The sequence below is a fragment of the Pomacea canaliculata genome, linkage group LG6 (genome assembly GCF_003073045.1).
Source record: "Pomacea canaliculata isolate SZHN2017 linkage group LG6, ASM307304v1, whole genome shotgun sequence".
In the NCBI taxonomy this organism is placed as follows: Eukaryota; Metazoa; Mollusca; class Gastropoda; order Architaenioglossa; family Ampullariidae; genus Pomacea; species Pomacea canaliculata.
Genome location: NC_037595.1, coordinates 13,137,864 through 13,155,697, shown reverse-complemented (window position 1 = coordinate 13,155,697; position 17,834 = coordinate 13,137,864). Strand labels below are relative to the sequence as shown.

At 44.2% G+C, this 17,834-nt stretch overlaps 1 protein-coding gene across 1 annotated transcript in view; it reads left to right on the top strand.

The window, feature by feature from the left end:
* The window catches only part of LOC112566179, a 40,194-nt gene that overhangs the window by 7,997 nt on the left and 14,363 nt on the right, over window positions 1–17,834 (top strand). Inside the window, exons 2-3 of the mRNA XM_025242172.1 lie at window positions 9,824–10,041; window positions 16,741–16,839. Coding sequence (XP_025097957.1) covers window positions 9,824–10,041; window positions 16,741–16,839 — 317 coding nt within the window. The remainder of the gene's footprint in view (window positions 1–9,823; window positions 10,042–16,740; window positions 16,840–17,834) is intronic.

Sequence of the window (17,834 nt, the reverse complement as noted above, 5' to 3'; positions counted from 1 at the left end):
ATTTTCAGCATTGGCAGCACTGAAGTCGAAATACAGAAATCGTGTGGACGCAGAGGCTGAGCTGCGAATAGCAGTGGGTACGAACATCGCACACAGGTTCGCTTCTCTATGCAGCAGCAAGCAGGCTCAACCTTCTCATTAATCAAAGAGAGTGTCCAATAAAATTAATAAAATAATATTTATTAGCACCACAGAATTTGCTTTAGTAAAATTTCATTAACAGTTATACTTCTTGCAGATACGAACTTTGTTCTTCCGTTGTTGATTTCCTCGACGCGGCGTTCGAGGTTAGCTAAGGCTCCCCCCCCCCCCCCCCCCCCCGCCGCTCTTCCACCGACCTAGCTGGCTAAGGGGGTCGCGGACGTACCGGTGTTCGTCAGGGGGGTCGCCACATGTAAAAGGTTGAGAACCGCTGTGATAGGCAATCGACTGTGCCGACGTTTATTGATGAAATTGACACTACACAGGAACTTTGTGGCTTGGACTTGACAGCCCTGTGGTCTGTTGTTTATATTTGTTACACCTGGACGTAGGTGTTAGAACTGTGCTGTAAGGTTCTGTGTGTCTCTCACTCACTCGCATACACACGCGTGCGCAGAGAGGTAGGTAGGCTCGTGCGGACAATACAACAGGATAGGGAGTGTTGTATTTTATCTGTCTACAGCTCTAAGTCAGTCACCGGCTAACCTTTGACTTATTATCACTACCTGTTCTCGCCCTCATGTGACCCTAGTTGCTGGCACGGTGTAAAACTAACAAACAACAACAGTCCCAGGTAGTCCCAACTAGGACAGACATTCATACTTGCGAATGCTTTGTTACACTTTTATTATTTTATTTAAAATATTTTATTGCATTTGGAAATGTTTTAATGTGCATAGAAAAGTGAAGTATATGACCAACTGTATTTCAAAGTTTCGACTTACATGCAAAGTTGACTTAAAGGTGATCTTCGGGTCATGAACAGGTCACATTCCTACGACTGCCTTGAAATCATTTCTACGACTGCCTTGAAATCAATTTTGCATGTAATTTTGTAAAATAATAAGGGTGTAACAAGGAAGGAATGTGTTAGTTACTACTACCCCGAGACCGCCTGTATAAGAGAAAATGCAGAGGTTACCAAGTGCAGGGTATAGAAATTATTTGCAGGTCATCATTTTTTTTTTTTTGGAAGGAGGGGTGGTCTTGTTTTTTCCAGTTTTGAAAGTACACGCACAACTTGCATGATACTCGGGTACGTGTACCATTACCCACACCCGAGAACAGCCTCGGCACAAATAAAATGGAGTGAGATTATCTTGTTCGTCCGGCGCATTACTTGCAGGGTTTGGCTGAAACCTTTTGTACGATGCCATCCCCATTACTGTGCGTGCTTTGGTTGTACCCGGAATTCCTCCGGTGGTAGCAAGACCCTGTGTAAGCATTTTAACAAAAAGGATTGGCAGTTGAGTCAGCCTACCCGCCTTGAACTTCCAAGCGTCCGGGTAGGGAAACGGCGAAGACCTGTTAGCAGACGAGCGCGCGGCAAGCAGTCAGTATGTTTACTCGCGGCCATTAATTTAAACTACTTGCCTAAAAGTCACACATACTGATCAAGAGTTGAGTAGAGCCGAGAATTACTGCAATAAGATGACAAGCGGGGGTCGGTTCTATGAAGAAGTATTTCACTGTTTTGAAGAATTGCCGCAAAAGAGAAGAAAGTAATAATGATGTAGAAACATGTAACAGAACTAGATGGAAAAAATCGTCAAGAAAATGTTGTAGGGATTTAAAAAGAAAATACTCTAGTGAAGATTAACTGTCCTTTTCCTGGTGATTTATCGCAGGTCGGTGTTTATTGGCCTTTTGCTGATAAGTGAGAGATACTGTCACGTGTCCAGTGGGCACCTGCCTTGAGACATGGTCGTGTCGGATGGTGGTGGTGGTGGTTGTGGTGGTGGTGGGTAATTTTGATTGGAAATCAGTACAAATGGAAGAGCAGCGAGGGGAGACGTCTTTCTATATTTGAAATGTAATAGTCGGGTACCGTCTTTACACCCGTCTTGTAGTTGTGGTTCTATCGTTCCTACTTTTTAACGTGTAATAAGTCCTTGCTTTCTAAGAATGCTGTTTTATTTTCGAATAAATATTACAGTTAAATGTGATCTTTTAATTTCATCTGCTTGTCGGAAATTCGTTTTGCGCCATTTTATGTGGAAGTGGGTGAGGGTGAGGGGCATTGCCAGATGGTGCATGTGGCTGATCGACAAGGGGATAATGGTGGATAAGACACTCAGACACACGTGGCAAAGGTAGCTAGGGCAGTCCCCGCTAGTATTACCATTCAAATGGCGATTAATATCGCCTGGTGTTGACCGTCTGGACACGTGGATACGTTCGCAGACCTGTTGTAACCTCTCTGGATGTTTCTATTTCCCTGCCATTCTTCTGTCGGGAAGATTGAGGAGACAACGAGCTAAACAGTGGTACCTGTCTGAACGCTGATAATGGTCTGTCGGGCACGGTTCTGAAGCTACAGCCCTCGAAAATTACACATTGTTTCCCTCCAGCCTTTCATGCCTGGACTCGAACCATCTTCAGCAAGGTAAAGATGAGCCAGAAATGACCACACAGTCTTCGTGGCATGAAAGAATCCGAGTGAGGGTTCCGCGGTTGCTGCTGTGCAGCAAGGAGAGGTGGCGCTGTTGTCAGCGACGACTCGGAGGGGTCGAACACATAATCGTGGACAGGTGTAGGCTGTACAGGTGTTTGCATAACAAAGCGCAGTCAGGGCTAAGAGGCGCGTTCCCTGGCTTGAATAGAAACCAAGGCATGATGCCACCTCGGTTCTCACCTGCAAAAGAAAAATTCCGCGCGTGCACACACGCATGCACAAACAAACAATGCTGTTAAATGGAAAAGGGCACAGAGTTTATCCGTACTTTTGTTGAAGCAATTAAAATATAATAAAATATGCTAAACGAGACCAGGTAAAAATAAAAAAAGTTGTCGTTCAACAAGGGTGGCATCACGGGGTCGAGTGAGGACAGTAGGTATTGGAGTTTTTTTGGGGGGAGAGAGAGAAGTGGGTGTGGGAGATGTCGTGGCTCAGGAGGAAGGCTGCTGCTTGGAAACTGTCACGTGTCATTTGCTCTGATCGTTTCTGGATACCTGGACACAGGGACTTTCTCTGGCTAATGGAGAATTTCTGCTCAGTCGCACAGCCGGCACTTTGTATTGATATTTCATTTCTGTTCAAGTCGGGCACACCTGCCCCAACCAGCACAGAGGGTTGTGGGCTGGTTGTCCAGTTCCGACTTTGTTGAGGGTGTCGCTGCCAATGTTTTAGTTGGTGGCCCTGCCGCCTTTGGTCATGTGACAAACACTGTGTTCATTATGAATGCAATACATGCTTTACATTCTTTCTCAGTGTTTCTTTGTCACACGAAGATCGCGCATGCTTGCGCATACTTTGTGAAGCAGAACGATTTGCATTGGCAGTAACCGTGAAGAGGGTTGGTGTCTTCAGGACATCTTCAGGCCATTGTAACTGCGCACATTGTCAGATATGTGGCTGTTTGACTAGTCGTGACCATAGCCGTTATTACTTTGTCATATTTACGGTTTAATAAGAACCTCGGAGCGCTGAGCGCCCAATCAAATAGCCTCACTTCTGTTGACAGGCTAGCCAGGATGCTTCATGATTACCTCTATGTCACTTGACACACCTCACCTCTCATTGTCTTTTCATCTTTCATCCCCCATCTCAGCTGATTTCATGCGAGCCTGATGTTAGGAGAGTCTTGCCTTTTGTTACTTACGAATTTTGTACGTTAACTTTTTAAAGTACATGTAGCTGATTTTTGTTTTCAAGTGGGTTGCTCATAAGCTAGTTCCTTCTAACAGTACAAATTTTGCCTATCCTCCCCTCTTCTTCTTTACCCATAAACTCTTTTCCCTCCCTCTGTCGCCATATTTATATTTATTGGTGTTGCTCTGGCAGTGTGCAAGGGGGGCGAGGAAGAAGGTGGGGCGGTAGTACAAAGTTCAAAGGATTAGCGAGATGTACTCTGGTATAAAGGCGAGTGCCACCTGAGCATGATAGAGTACAGTGCTGCCAGGCAGCCAGTGCCTTGCCCGTCTGACCGATCCTGCTTGCCAAGTCCGGCGTTGGACGGACGGCTGTGCTGCCAGACTGACGCCGGGGCACGCGATGGCTCAGTGGAGAGACGAAGCGCTACAAATGTACTGCATGGTTTTGCAAACACAGACGAGTTTCTTTTTTTGTTTTTTTCCCCCGAGTCCTCGGTCTTTGAGTTTTGTGGTCAGTGTTGAGCGGTGCTGTCGATTGTTACAATAAAATGTCACTATAAATTTTTTAGCTGCAAAGCCTAAATGTGCAAACATTGCATGATGCAACTTCTTTTATGTCTGTTCAGAAAAAAAACTGCAGGCTGACTACAGAGTTAGTCACGTGGCAGAACGTAGGATTATAGCCTCACCTTTTCGGTTTATGTGCTTCGCCTCTTTGTGTCTTATCTTCCCCCCCCACCTCTCTACCTTTCTCCTCCCCCCCCCCTTCACACACACAAAGAGATAAAATATTGAACCTTAACAGCTGAACAAGGTCACCACCCTGTTTCTTTAAGAATGATTATTCTTTAAATTATTTTTAAAAAATTAGACTACACATTACTTTTCTTACTTTACAATATTGTCCGAACGGACTTCACTTTTGATGTGAAAGTAGCAGTGACGGGGCTCAGTTCTGTAGAAAACTTTATTTGATTGGACATACCAATGCATGTTGACATTTGGAGGCCTTCAGTCTGTAATTATAGGTTCTTTTTATGTTGTTGTTGTGGTAGTGATAATGATGGGGTTGTGCATGCCAGATTGGTATTTGTGTTAGGCAGGATTTCTATCACATGTGTTACTCTCTGTGACAGTCTTGTGTGTACTCTGTGGAATCGTCCTCGCTGACAGGCTTTGAAGCATGTATTTTTCAGTTAGTGCCTTAATGTCCACACTCAGCTGTCCTCCTTCCCTCCATTACATAAGAAGTCTCATTTGGAATGTCTGGTATTCGGCATTGGAAACATGAGCAGAGAGTTTGCAGAGAGGGCGGTCTCATTATAGACGGTGGCTGTTCTGGCGCAAAAGGTCATCGACGAACGAGGGCTGGACGGCGAGCAGAGGGCAAGAGCTGGGACAAACATTTGCATGTTAATGAACCGCGCTCTTTCTCTCCTTCTCTTGGCCGTTTTGAGCGGATACAAGACGGGTGAGATGCTCACGGGACTTCGCCCAGTGACTGTACTGTCATCGTTTCTAGCATTTGCAGGCATTTGTTTGGTGAGGCGGTTGGTGGTTAGGTATGCATTGTCGCAAAGTCGATGCCCGCCATTATGAAGTCCTGGAGAAGTCTTCTGGACAAGAACTTTACATTATCAGGAAGTGATGGCAGTCTGAACCTGGGTTCTATTGCAGTGTATTCAGTTCCGGTCAGTGCAGTACACTGCAAACTCCTACACTCTATTTGTGTTGGGAAAATCCCGTTTCCTTGAGTTCGACAATCAGAGATTTTAAAGAGCAGGATAGGGAGGGATGGAATGCTTGTTGTTATAAAAAAAAGTCGGGGAATTTACACTGTTTGAGACACCGCTAAAGGGGAGATTTTTTTTTTTTTTTGTTACCGGTTGATTGATGATGTCGTTTGGGCGGCGTTGCAAATACACTGGTATTAGCATATTAAAGGTCCATTGGGATGCACTTTTTTTTTCTAAGTTCAGTACAAGATACACTTATTTTAATCTGGGTAAATATCTCGAGATATTGGAATATAAATCTCTTCCTGTAAGGAAAGGTGAAAGTCTTGTTTGAACACAGATACTTTAATGTTTCACAATAATTTTCCCAAAGCTGTGACAGAGTAAACATACACAACAGTCCTGATGTCGATGTGTACACTGGTGTTTGTAAGCGCGTACTCAAGAATGGGATTGGGTGAGGGATTGGCTTTATATAGTACGGCAAGGCAGCCAGCCTGCAAACAAATGACAAGAATGGGAGGGTAGTACTCGTCAAATAGTAAATATTTATATTTAAATAGTATATCTGAGAATTACTCATTAGAAAAACATGGCACCCACACTAGACCTTTAACAGATCCGCCATGTTGTCTTTAACATCGCCATAAAGCCCATCACAGCGAAGAGCTCGTTGTTGTAGACATTTAAATACTCTCCTCCCTGTAGTGGTTGCTTAAATGATGCATTGTCGCAAAAGAAGTAAAAAGTAGAGTTCATGTTCTTGTGGCTGTGTGGTTGTGTGCTTTGGTAACTTACTGTTACGTTTGTTGTCATTATCATTTAGCTTTAACCTTTGCTAGTCGTCACGTGACGCAACATTGTACAAAAGTCCAACAGCTCACATTGTCTTTCATCTAGTTTGTTTTCTTTTCTTGAAACCCCTTCCCCACTCTGCAATAGGTTTTTAAAATCAATTTAATCCTTTACTTTGTAATTTTTAAAATTGGCAAGTCATTTCCTTTATTGGGTTTTTGAAAAAAAATTATCGTTCATGCATCTTATATTTTTTTTGTGCAGACAATTTTTTTTTTTTTTTAAACCCCAGGGTTACATTATCGCGATAGTTGTTCATATCATTGTCATTACCAGCAAAACTTGTATCCCCTGTAGGTGTTTGCACGCATTGTCTTAAATAAAGTTGTAGTCGGCATCTCCAATGTTCTTTTGTACTCGTACAACTGGCCTTGGGAAATTGATATATTTCTGAAGCGGAAAGGCAATTTCTCGTGAGCATGTGAAGAGTGAACTGAGCTCACGGTGTGCAGTGGCCAATCAGCAGCCGCGTCTTGACAACAGCCGGTCGTTGGTGGACGTGTCAAGACACTCCACTGGGATTACGAGGGCTAGGGAACGAGACTTCAGTGGGAAAGGGCGAATTTGTATCCGCCCAGAAGGTCGGCCCCTGGCGGCTGGCAGGTTTTGTTTGTGTGCTTGGGGCCGGAAAACAAAGGTACCGTTGTTCACACGCCAGCAAGCCACTTAGCCCTATTTCAAGTGATACTCTTGCGTACTCGTCAACTGCTCGCTTGGTCTCTTCGAAACTTAATTCGATCACGTGCTTACCAGGCTAATTAGATCACGTGACATAACAAAAACGCTCGCAGACTTGCTGTGTCAGGTGTCATCCTTCAGCTGGGTTTGTGTCCCAGGCATTGCTAGAGCCTGAGGGTTAACTTGTCTGTGACATGCGCACGCTGTACTCTGTGAACCTCCGATTTCCGGCTGTCGGTTGGCTTTGAACTCGGGCTCGGCAGTTAAAAGCTGCTCTGTAAAACGAGGTCGGACCAGACAAGCAGACGACCGACTTGTAATCCGTTCCTTTTGGAGGATGCAGTGGTCTTTGTATTACGGGGAGAAAGAAGTTGAATGGGAGGAGTGGGAGAATTTAACTAGGATTGCGAGTAAAGCAGGGCAGATATAGTGACCATAGACTTTGTATTCGATGATGTTTGGGATCTTACCTCAGATAACAGTTCCAGTGTCTGTACAGTTCGTCTCCGTATTCATGTTCAGACAACAGCGGCATGGTGACTGTCCTAACAAGCACATTCATGCTAAACTCATGTTGAGGATTTCTCCATTACCTCGCTTTCGTGTTTGTGAAAATTATAAGTAATTGTGCTTTTTTTCTGTTAAAATTTTTTGTTTTATTTCAGCATATTACAGTACAACCACTTAAATGTAAGTGTCGATTTCATTGATGCACAGTATAGTCTCGAACGACTATAGCCACTATACTAATGATCCGCACCAAGCGCCATGCAGTTAATGGCCCTGTCTAAGCACATCTCTGTTACTGTTGAACCTGGTTGTCTTCTTCCGGCGCCAAAATTCCACCTCCTTCTTCATCGGTTTTTGTTCATTTCTTCTGTCGTTTATCGTCCCATTAAACACACATATACAGAAATAGGCTCTACTAATGCGAGTGGAAATTGCGAGAATTTTTGGTATCGTTTTAAAAAAAGATACGCTTGGCAGCAGTAGTATAAAAAGCTTCAACGATAAAAGTGACAGTTTACATAATTTCCAGTAAGGCATTGAAGGTAAACACGCAGTTTCATATTTTGTTATTGTCTGTGTATCCGTTACCACGACTCAAGCGTGAAAATAGATGGGATTACTTTCAGGGCACCGCAGTTTGCATGAAATTAGTATTCACTCCTTTTCAGTTATGAACTATTCCCTCCGAGGAGATTTGTATACTTGTCAAGTGTCAGTAAGTTCTGGAGGGAGACGAGAATACTTCTATGGCGAGGGCAAGGCGGCGGGAGGGAGTGAACAGGGAGGGTTGTAAAGGCTGGTCCTCGATGAAGTGTGGGTTGAAGGTGTGAGTCTCGATGTTCATCGGCCTAATCCTCTTCTGGGTGCTGCACACCTCCCTCGCACACATCGTTAACCTCCTGAGTCTGGCCTGCTCATACCAGTTGTTCTGGGTTGCAGATGTCTTGCTGTTTATGGTTGGTGACACATTTTACGAGTCGTCTCGCTTGGGTGCACATGAGAGGTAGAGAATGGAATCAAAACGAGGGATTAAGGAGAGGAGAAAGAAGAGGGGACACAAATGTCACTTTAAGATCTTGCTGGCCTAAGTTATTTCTTTCTCGCCCCTTCTCCCTGGTAGGCTATCCAGATAAATAGCATTTTCGGAATGCTTAACCCTCTCACAATCGCGAAATGTTAAAGAGCTATCCCATTGGATAATCGTATTTAAATCAGTGGACATAAATTATTACTGGTTCCCAACATGTGAAAAGCAAAGTCATTGAACCTAGTATTTATTTATCAGGGTTTTGGACTGTCGTGTCATTTCCCAGGAAGTCAAAAAATAGGTTTGCTGATAAGGCTAAAACGTGTGCGTGCGGAAAAGAAATGAAACTGTAGATAGAAACATCCAGTTCAGTTTACAAAGGTTAGTGAGATTTGACCCTGCGGACAGCCTGCAGCAAATGTTTCTGGAGAAGACGATCTGTAGATACAGATGTTCAAACAGAAAGGGGCCGCCATTTCTTTCCGGTCAGTGATCATAGCGATGACAGGTTTCCCAGAAGACACCTGTTTCCTCACTGGTTCTGCTTGTAACAGGCTATTAAACACATCATACGGAAGAAGAATCTGGATGTTTGGTGTAGATAAATCATATTCCATAAGGCAAAGCTAAAGGGCGTCCCCTAACATTTTTTTTTTTAGGTCGTTAGTAGGTGAAATGTTAGAGGCCTCGGGGTTAGCATTTTTTCGCGAGGGCGGTGCCTGTTTCTCCTCACTTCCCTCCGCAGATTGAAAGCTGGTCGATCGAAGTTTTTTCCGCCTGCGATATGCCATCATCGATTTCAGGATGAATACCGCTAGATGGTTTTGATTAAAAAACTTTATTACCAGTGGTTATGGTCGCTCATTTTGTTTTGAATATTTGATGAGTGGATTGGGTCTTTGCTGGAGAAAAACTTGCTTGCTTAAGAAGCTGCGGCCATTGTTGGTGTTACTGTGGGATCACTGTGCAAAGCCTCGGACATTTCTTCATTCCCTTTTAAGTCGCATGTTAGTAAGTTGTCACAGCATTTTCTGCCTTAGAGATTTGTACTTATCTTCAATGTTAACATTTTTAACATTTTAATGTTCGCCTCTTGAGTTTGATTATTAAAATATCACATTTTTTAAAGGATTATCCTATTTGTGGGTGATGTACTGGTAAATTTAAGTGTTTGACGGTTAGGTTGTTGCTGATATAAAGAATGTTGCTAATGTATTTCCAGACATGAGTTCAGGACACCCAGGCCCTGGACCAGTTTCGTCTCAGCCTCAACTGTATGACGTCAGTTCCGGCCAGGGAACTAATGCTGCGCATTCTGGTTACGCAGGCACCGTGCACGTGGGGTCGCTTGCAGACCGGTTGCGCGCGGCCGCGAGCAAGGGCCAGACGGACAAGGTCAAGGAGCTTTACCAGGCGGGAGCAAGATTCGAACCAGATCGGGTAAGCCTTTTCCCTGCTTCTTCTATGATGGCTTCCGTCTGCAGATACTGCGTACGCAGCACTTATCAACTCTTTGCCATAAATCTTTTGATGCTTATTTTTTTTTTAAGTCAGAATAAGTTACATCTGCAATTTTGAATACCCAGGGTATTGTATAGTCTGTAGTCAAACTTTGTGCTAAACATTTGGCTAAAGTGTCCGCTAGAAAACAAGGCGGTATCTTTTTGATCATTACTTATTTTTTTTTAAGCAAGTTTTTGAGCCAGTTTCGTGTTGTAGTGGCCTTTGTAGTGTATTCCGCTCTTTATTTTCACTTTGCCTTTGTCATTGCTGATCACATACCCGGTCTCTCCGTAACATTGACATTAGAGCTCTTAGTATGCACACCTGTGCAGTCCGTTAACTCTTGCTGACATGTGTGTTTACAATGAGTGGGCTTTACCTCATGCACACCGCCGCCACAGGTGAGTCTTAGGAGGTGCACTCGACTTCGTGATGTCAACAAACATGTGATTATACGATTCATGAATAGTTACTTCCTTCTTGTGAAGAATCTGAAATGAAGCATTGTTGGGAAACACTTTTCATGAGACAAGTCAACTTAGGATGTGGAGTGTTGAAACTAATTATGGAAATCTTTAACAGCTGGCATGCTAGGATCGGTGTGACCCGGCACGATAACATACATGATAACATACATGATAACATACCAATATGCATACTCACTGCTGGCTGTACTTGGGAATACTTTACTGAAAAATCTGCCTGGTGACATTGCTATTTGCTATTTCGATTTTCATTCTTCGTGTTGACAAAGTCAGACTACCCTTTGGGTTTGGGTCACGTGGACTTTCCAGGAAACAAAGACGAAGGAGAGAAACCGCAGTTCCCTAGAAAGACATCGAACTACCACATTCATGAACAGGTGCCTGGTGAACAGAGAAGCTGCGGGAAATACTTTCTGCTTTATAAATAAATGTCGTCTGCAACAAAGCAACGGCTGACTTATCCAAGTGTCGATCGAGAATGATTTGACCGCGTGCTTTGTGTTCTCGCCCAGCCTCGAGTGTCACATTAACTGAGGATGTTCTCGGGAACAAAGGATGTTCGGGCTGTACTGTGTGAGGCAGTGGTACAGGCTGCATACAAAATCAGAGTTTGCTACTGTCCCACATTGTAGTCTCAGCTGGTGGGTATTATTCTCTCATAGTGACATGTTGAGGTCTAGCTGCCCCAGCCTTGACCAGCTGGGCTAGGAGATGGTCAAGGATGGACACCTGGTTTTCAAAAGATTGTTAGACATAAATTGAGACACTAGAAGGTTCTTTTCATTCTCACAAATGTCGCCATGATGCTATCGTAGCTATGTTTCATCTCCATAATTCTGTTTGTCAAAGTTTGTTATAAAAGTTTGTCTTGTCAGAGTTCATGTAATCTGGTCATTGGTAGTTTGTCATAAGTCGAGATATAATGTGTTCTTGCCAGTCAGCAATATAGTGTCAACTCCAGTTTCAGTCCCCACACAAGGGTCGTGAGACTAGCATTGTAGAGGCCCTGGATTAACAATAAATAAAAATCATTGGATCCACTCCCCTGCTCTTGTGATGGTAAAACTTCCTGAACGCCAGAGTTTAGGAAAGGAGAAAAATTCGTGGGTGGAGGGAATGTTAATGTTTTCATTTAAATTCAGCTCCGTTTACCGTGCCTGAGATCGCGCGCGCGCGTGTGAGAGAGAGAAAGGGAGAGAACTAGATGGTGTTGATCAATGTTCTCAGTTCACAACAAACAGGCATGAACCAAAGAGTCAGATAATTTGATGAGGGGGAGGAGATCCTGCCTCAAAGAGTAAGGGAGCAGAAATCGCCCCCTCCGTCAGGTGTGCTTAGTTTATGGTCGTGCAGCGCATGAGGGCGATACCCGAGCCTGCAGATCAGAGAACAGAGTTGACAGCAGGCTTGGTTTGAGGGCCGATGATGAAATGGTTAATGGATGTGTCTTTCTAAAGGGAGAAGCTTGGAGATTGCACTTCAGTTGTAAACTATCAAAGGCGCGAGGGTACTAGATGGTTTTGTGAACCGCAGATCGTCGTCTTGTCTTCCATTTTGCTAGTTTCTAAAAACTGCTCAGGTATTTTGAAATTTTAATCGGCACATAATGAAAAACCTCTTCGGGATTCCACTAGGTCAAGCGTAGGTGGACATTGTGTTTTTTTGATTTTCTCTCAGACTTCAACTGGTAGACGTTGCCATGGCCGTTCAGATGAATAAATAGTTATTCTTGCTTTCTGGCTACGACCTCATCTACATTTGTCCGTAGAAGAAAAAATATATCATTAAACTGTTTCAAAAAAAAATATTTTCTCTGGTGTGAGCAGTTAAATGTGGATAACCGCGTGAAAACCAGACACCGTGGTTGATGGAGAGTGTCCTCATGTATCCTTGCAAGCTAGGAATCGACCATTTTGATTGTGTCCTCGCCAGTATCATCTTAGTTTCCCACGAGGAGGACCATTCACATTGCCTTGGCGGGACGGGGTAAGGAATGGTAGACTTTGACACAGGTCATCGGGTGTCCCCTGACAAGACTCTGAAGAGCGGAAAACCACTGGTCCGTGGTCTGGCGCATCAAAGCAGAGAGCGAGGACACGAGAGAGATTGGGATCATCGTTCTTGATGCCTTTGAATATTGGGTACATGGAGCATGACCCCTTATAGTCCGGGGGGACCTTTGATGACACTTGACGGGCTCGTGTTAAGTAGGCGTGAAAAACAAGCAAGTACCTATACCTGACACCCGATCTCGTTACTTCTTTTCTTCGTTTTTGAACTGCAGCGATACCCCATGGACAGCGGTCGTTATGACATTATTCCCACGTCTGGGTATACACCGGGTAGCGTTGAATTTTGAACTATTTTACAATCCAGTCTGGTTTTGAGTTAAGTGTTGATATATTTAAGTACTGCAGCTTTCACTTTCGCGTGTAGACATCGCAGTTGGTCTCTTTGTGTCCCTCCCCAGCCGCCAAAACACGCGCCTGCACGCGCACACATGCTGTAGGAGATGTTGACCGCCCTGTAGGAGATGTTGGCCGTGCTGTAGGAGATGGTGACCATGGAGAAGGAGATGGTGACCGTGTTGTAGGAGATGTTGGCCGTGCTGTAGGATGCTCTTTATTCTGTCTGTAAAGCTTGCTCCGGCTGCAGCAAGCCGTTTTTCCACTCAAGACAACGAAGACTATTTTGAACACGCCAGAAAGTTGATGCATGTTTCAACACCGAGAGTGGTGAGAAGTTGGTATTTCGTTTGTGCTTCATCGATGACCCTGTTAATAAATACTGTGGACGGACCGTGGCTCACCAGGACAAATTTACTCACGTGCTTGCGGCAAAGCCTCGGGATTCCCCCGACGACTCAACTGTATGAGGAGGGAGGTTTAGAGAAACAAAGGAGTTTTGTTTGGCCTCGGTGCTATTCTTGTTTTGATTGTTGATTGTTGTTGCGTGTGCCTGGGAGGGGTATGGTGGCTGGTTTACTTTAGTCGTAGGGCGAAATACCGTTAGACATGCTTTGGAAGGAGCAAACACGTGGGTCAATCAACTCACATATTTCGATATTTTAATAATCTACAGCTTGCTTAAATTTATTGTTCTGGGCTTACTGCCTTGTCTATCATAATCGCCTGCTTACCTTTCCATATTATTTTTATGGGGAAAATTGGAAGAAAGCCTGCAACTAAGACTATAATCACGGCCAAGCAGCAAGCAAATAAACACGGGCACAGAAAAAATAGCGTGCCCGAGACGAGATTTGAACCCACGACAGCCAACTCTCGCTATATTGGTGACATGCCAGTACCGAAGGCAGGGATGTGTGTGTGAAAGAGAGGGATCTTGTGTCTTAGAGACAAGCTAGTTTGATGCGTGTAAAGACGAAACTGTTGTCTTGGCAGGGCCGGCTTGGGTGACCACACGGCGTGGTCAGTCCTTGGCGACGATGTTGACAAGTTTCGTGCTTGCAGGTGGGTAACTGCCTTGCTCGTGCACACACCTGGGCTGCCACGGTCGCTGAGGTCTCTTGATCTACAATGGAAGACATTCACCGGCCTGCACGATGAGATCGGTGACGATGTAGCTCTGTTCCATCGCATGTTCCACACTGGCGAGTGGAGCTGGCTGCGCGGGCTCGCCTTTCTGTCACCGAGATCACATTGCCTGTTAACAGGCAGAAGCACAGTCACCTCGCCTGTTAACGAAGAGTAGTACAGTGACATTACCTGTTAACAGGTAGAAGTACAATTACACCACAGAGGTAAAATGATAGTACCTGTCAACAGAGAGACAGCCACAGAGCCTCTTGCATGAACAAATCGCATAACCTCGCAAAAGATTGTGTGTGTGTGCGCATGTGCAGGAACTGGCAATTATACGTTGCCGTCTTGTCGCATACTTATTTTGTTTGTGGCTGGTGGTGGTGTAAGTGGGACAGGCTGTGTACGGAGGACACCGCCGCGCACCTCTCAACAGCCGTTATTAACGTGCCGGGGAAGAGCGGTTTCCGCATGGAGGGTAGCGTATGCTTGACCTGGCCTTTCACAGTTGCCTCTTTATATGCCTTTGTGACGGGATTCCCGCTTGGTATTTTACATCTTACTGAAGTTTACAGCGGTCTGCTTCAACACAAAATATCTGCATAGTCACGTGTGAGCGCGCGCACTCATGTGCTGTTATAAACAAGAAAGCAGTCAGGCAAACACACGAATAGAAAGCGAGAGGGTGGGTGAGCAGTTGTTCACGACTGGCTTCAATTTTTTTTTTTTTTTGTTCACTGGCTCCTTCTATAGTGTCCGTCCCATTGTGTGGATGTCTGTCGGTTCATGATATTTTGAAAAAAGTGTGTGGGCGAACAGTTTCTTCAGCCAGCAAACAAAATAATGAACGACTCGCTGTTTCTCGGGAACTTGAATGCCAGGTGCTTGTAGACAAACACATGCTGTTCACAAATGTTGGGGTAGGAGTAGGGGAAGGGGCATTGATTCCTACTTCTCAAGTTCACACTGCTTTACAGTGTTGTGCCATTCCATTGTTTATTCCTTGAGGAGCATAGGGCCGCAACAGTTCCATCCTGTACTACCTGTACATGCAAATACCTGACCACGAGGTCAGCGCCCAGTAAACGCTGAGGTCACCTTAAAAACGAAATCGCCCCCAAATTTTTTTATAATAATTATCATTTTCAGCTATCTACCAGACCATGTAGACATACAGAGGGCAAATAGTGGTTTCTGTCTGTTGACTGAAGCACTTGCATAGTAGGTGTTTGACAGATGATGTCTTGAATAATAATATAATTCCCAAAAGGTCTCAGATCCGTGCCTCAAGTTTACCTTGGGTGAGGCTGGGGCATAAAAACCGGAGCTATTTTTCCTTTGTGATCGTCCACCATGCCATCTAGGAACATAAAATTTTACACCATCGTCAGTGGCTTGCGATGCTGCATTTTACACTCGAAGCTGTTAATCAGATTTCAGCACAGTACACGTGACACACTCTTACAAGTTTTTGTTTGTTTGTTTTTTTTCCATTTCACAAATCTGGAACCCTGGGGCTTTTAAAACTTTCTGTAATCCTCTCCTCATCCAGGGATGCATAAAAGATGTCAGATACTGTGTGACTGGCCACTTTTGATCTTTGTTGACGGCCAGTGTTTCACACAGTTGCTGTGTTTTGTTTCCACTGCTGCATTTTAGTGCATCAAACAACTTCTTCTTTTTTCTGACTTCAAAGACGAGCAGACTGCTTTTGTCTCGGGGTTTTATTTACAACCTGTGGGAAAAGGCGGGATATTTTTTTTAAAGGACTAGAGGCAGAAAACCTTGCCGGCTTTCTAAGCAGTTCTCTTGATTATACTTGGGTCTGTCTGTATTAGCTAATCTGAATTATGTGATGATAAAATAACTGCAGCTTACTTTGTGAGCTACTGTCGACAGCATCCAGGATATGCGACTTATGAAAACTTTCAGTCGGACTTGTTAGTCTTCAACAGCTTATGCAATGGAATGAAGAGGGTTGTGATATTTATTACACTCACTTCAAAGTGCGACCGCAGAAGGGAGGAAAAGAAGGTGATATCGATCTCTCATATCACACACACAAAATGCTGGCTTTGATTTTTGTTTTCTGTGGAGTACAATATTGATCGCTGCCTTGCTCGGTGCATGAGGCAGTAAGGGTATGCCACACTTACAGAGACCTTTCAAGCGGATATTACCTTAAAAAAACTTATTGTAAATGCAACCAAAAAACCATTCAATGATAGGTCACTGAGTATGCAATGAGTTATTGTTTGCGACTGCGCAAAATAATATTTCCAAGTCATTCTTGGTTAAAAATAGATCAGTGTTTGCTGCTTTTATCTTTCTTTTGAGGTGTGAACAGCTAGTCTAGGTGTATATTGTGCGATCGATCCGTGCTCACTTGCATTCGGTCGCTGTTGTTAACCATTACTGTGTTTTCGCCGTGAATTGACATATTTCTTCACTACCATCATCTTCATCATCGCCATTCATTCATCACTAACATAGCTTAATTGACGATGAAATACATAGAAACATAGGTGGCTAATGGTAAAGAACAATAAACAGGTAGACGTGACATTATCACGGTTGTAGACACAGTAACATTTCGTTCTTTACTTGTGCAGGAAGGACGAACAGCTCTGCATTTTGCGGCTCTCAATGGATACGCCGAGACCTGTAAATTTCTTATTGAGAAAGGATGCGAACTGGACTGTCAGGATTCGGTAAGTCACAGTCTGTTTGTGTCATTGTTAATTTTACTGTTTTTATTATCTTTTGCTGGAATGTCCGCTTTCTTGACAGCTCCAGGCGGCCCGGTGGTGTAACAGTTAACGCCTGTCACCAATACAGTGAGGATTGACTGTCGTGGGTTCAGCTCTCGTCTCGAGCACGCTGTTCTTTCTCTGCATGTGACATCTGTTTACAGGGCTGGGTGACTGCCTTGCCATAGTTGCTGGCTCGGTGTCCCTCCCCCCCTCCACACACACACATACACTTCCCCATCACACGCACGCATGCGCACGGCCATTGTTGACGTATGCATGTGTGAGACTTGTTCAAGTTTTAAGCGGAGAGTGAACTTTTCTTGTATTATTTTCCCTCAAAGAAAGGAACGAAACTGAGGCGACGACGGGCTGTAGTGTTGTGTGTGGTTTTGTATTTATGGGAGGGTTCTTTATTTTGGATAGTCAGCATTAGTCCATTATAAATAAAGGAAGACTAGCAAGACCATAGACACACATTCTGTGTCTGGGTCAAGTGTGTATCACGAGCTGTGGTGGATTGAGATGACTCCAGAATGTGTCATCACTCCTTTACATGGCGAGACTAGTGATTTGTGATCACTCAGTTGCTGACAGCGGTAAAACATCAACAATCAAAAGAAACAAGAAAGCACTTCATTGCATGTTTTTTGGTTTTTAAATGAATACATTTTGTCGAGCCTGTACCTACCATCAGTGTTCACTAAATACAACCCATTAACTGGCGGTCATTAAAGAAACCCATTAATCAGCGTTCATTTTGCGACGGTGGCTGATTTGCTGTTCGGTTTTTTTGGTGGAGTCGGGCAGGTGGGCGGTAATCGGTAATTTACTGATGAGAACAAAGGCTTGGCCTGTTCAAGCCCGCACTTTAAATCACTGGGGAAGTAATTTACACCGGTCTGTGTGAATCTGCGAGAATTTCGCGTGGCTACGAGTTGGAGCGAGAACTTCTC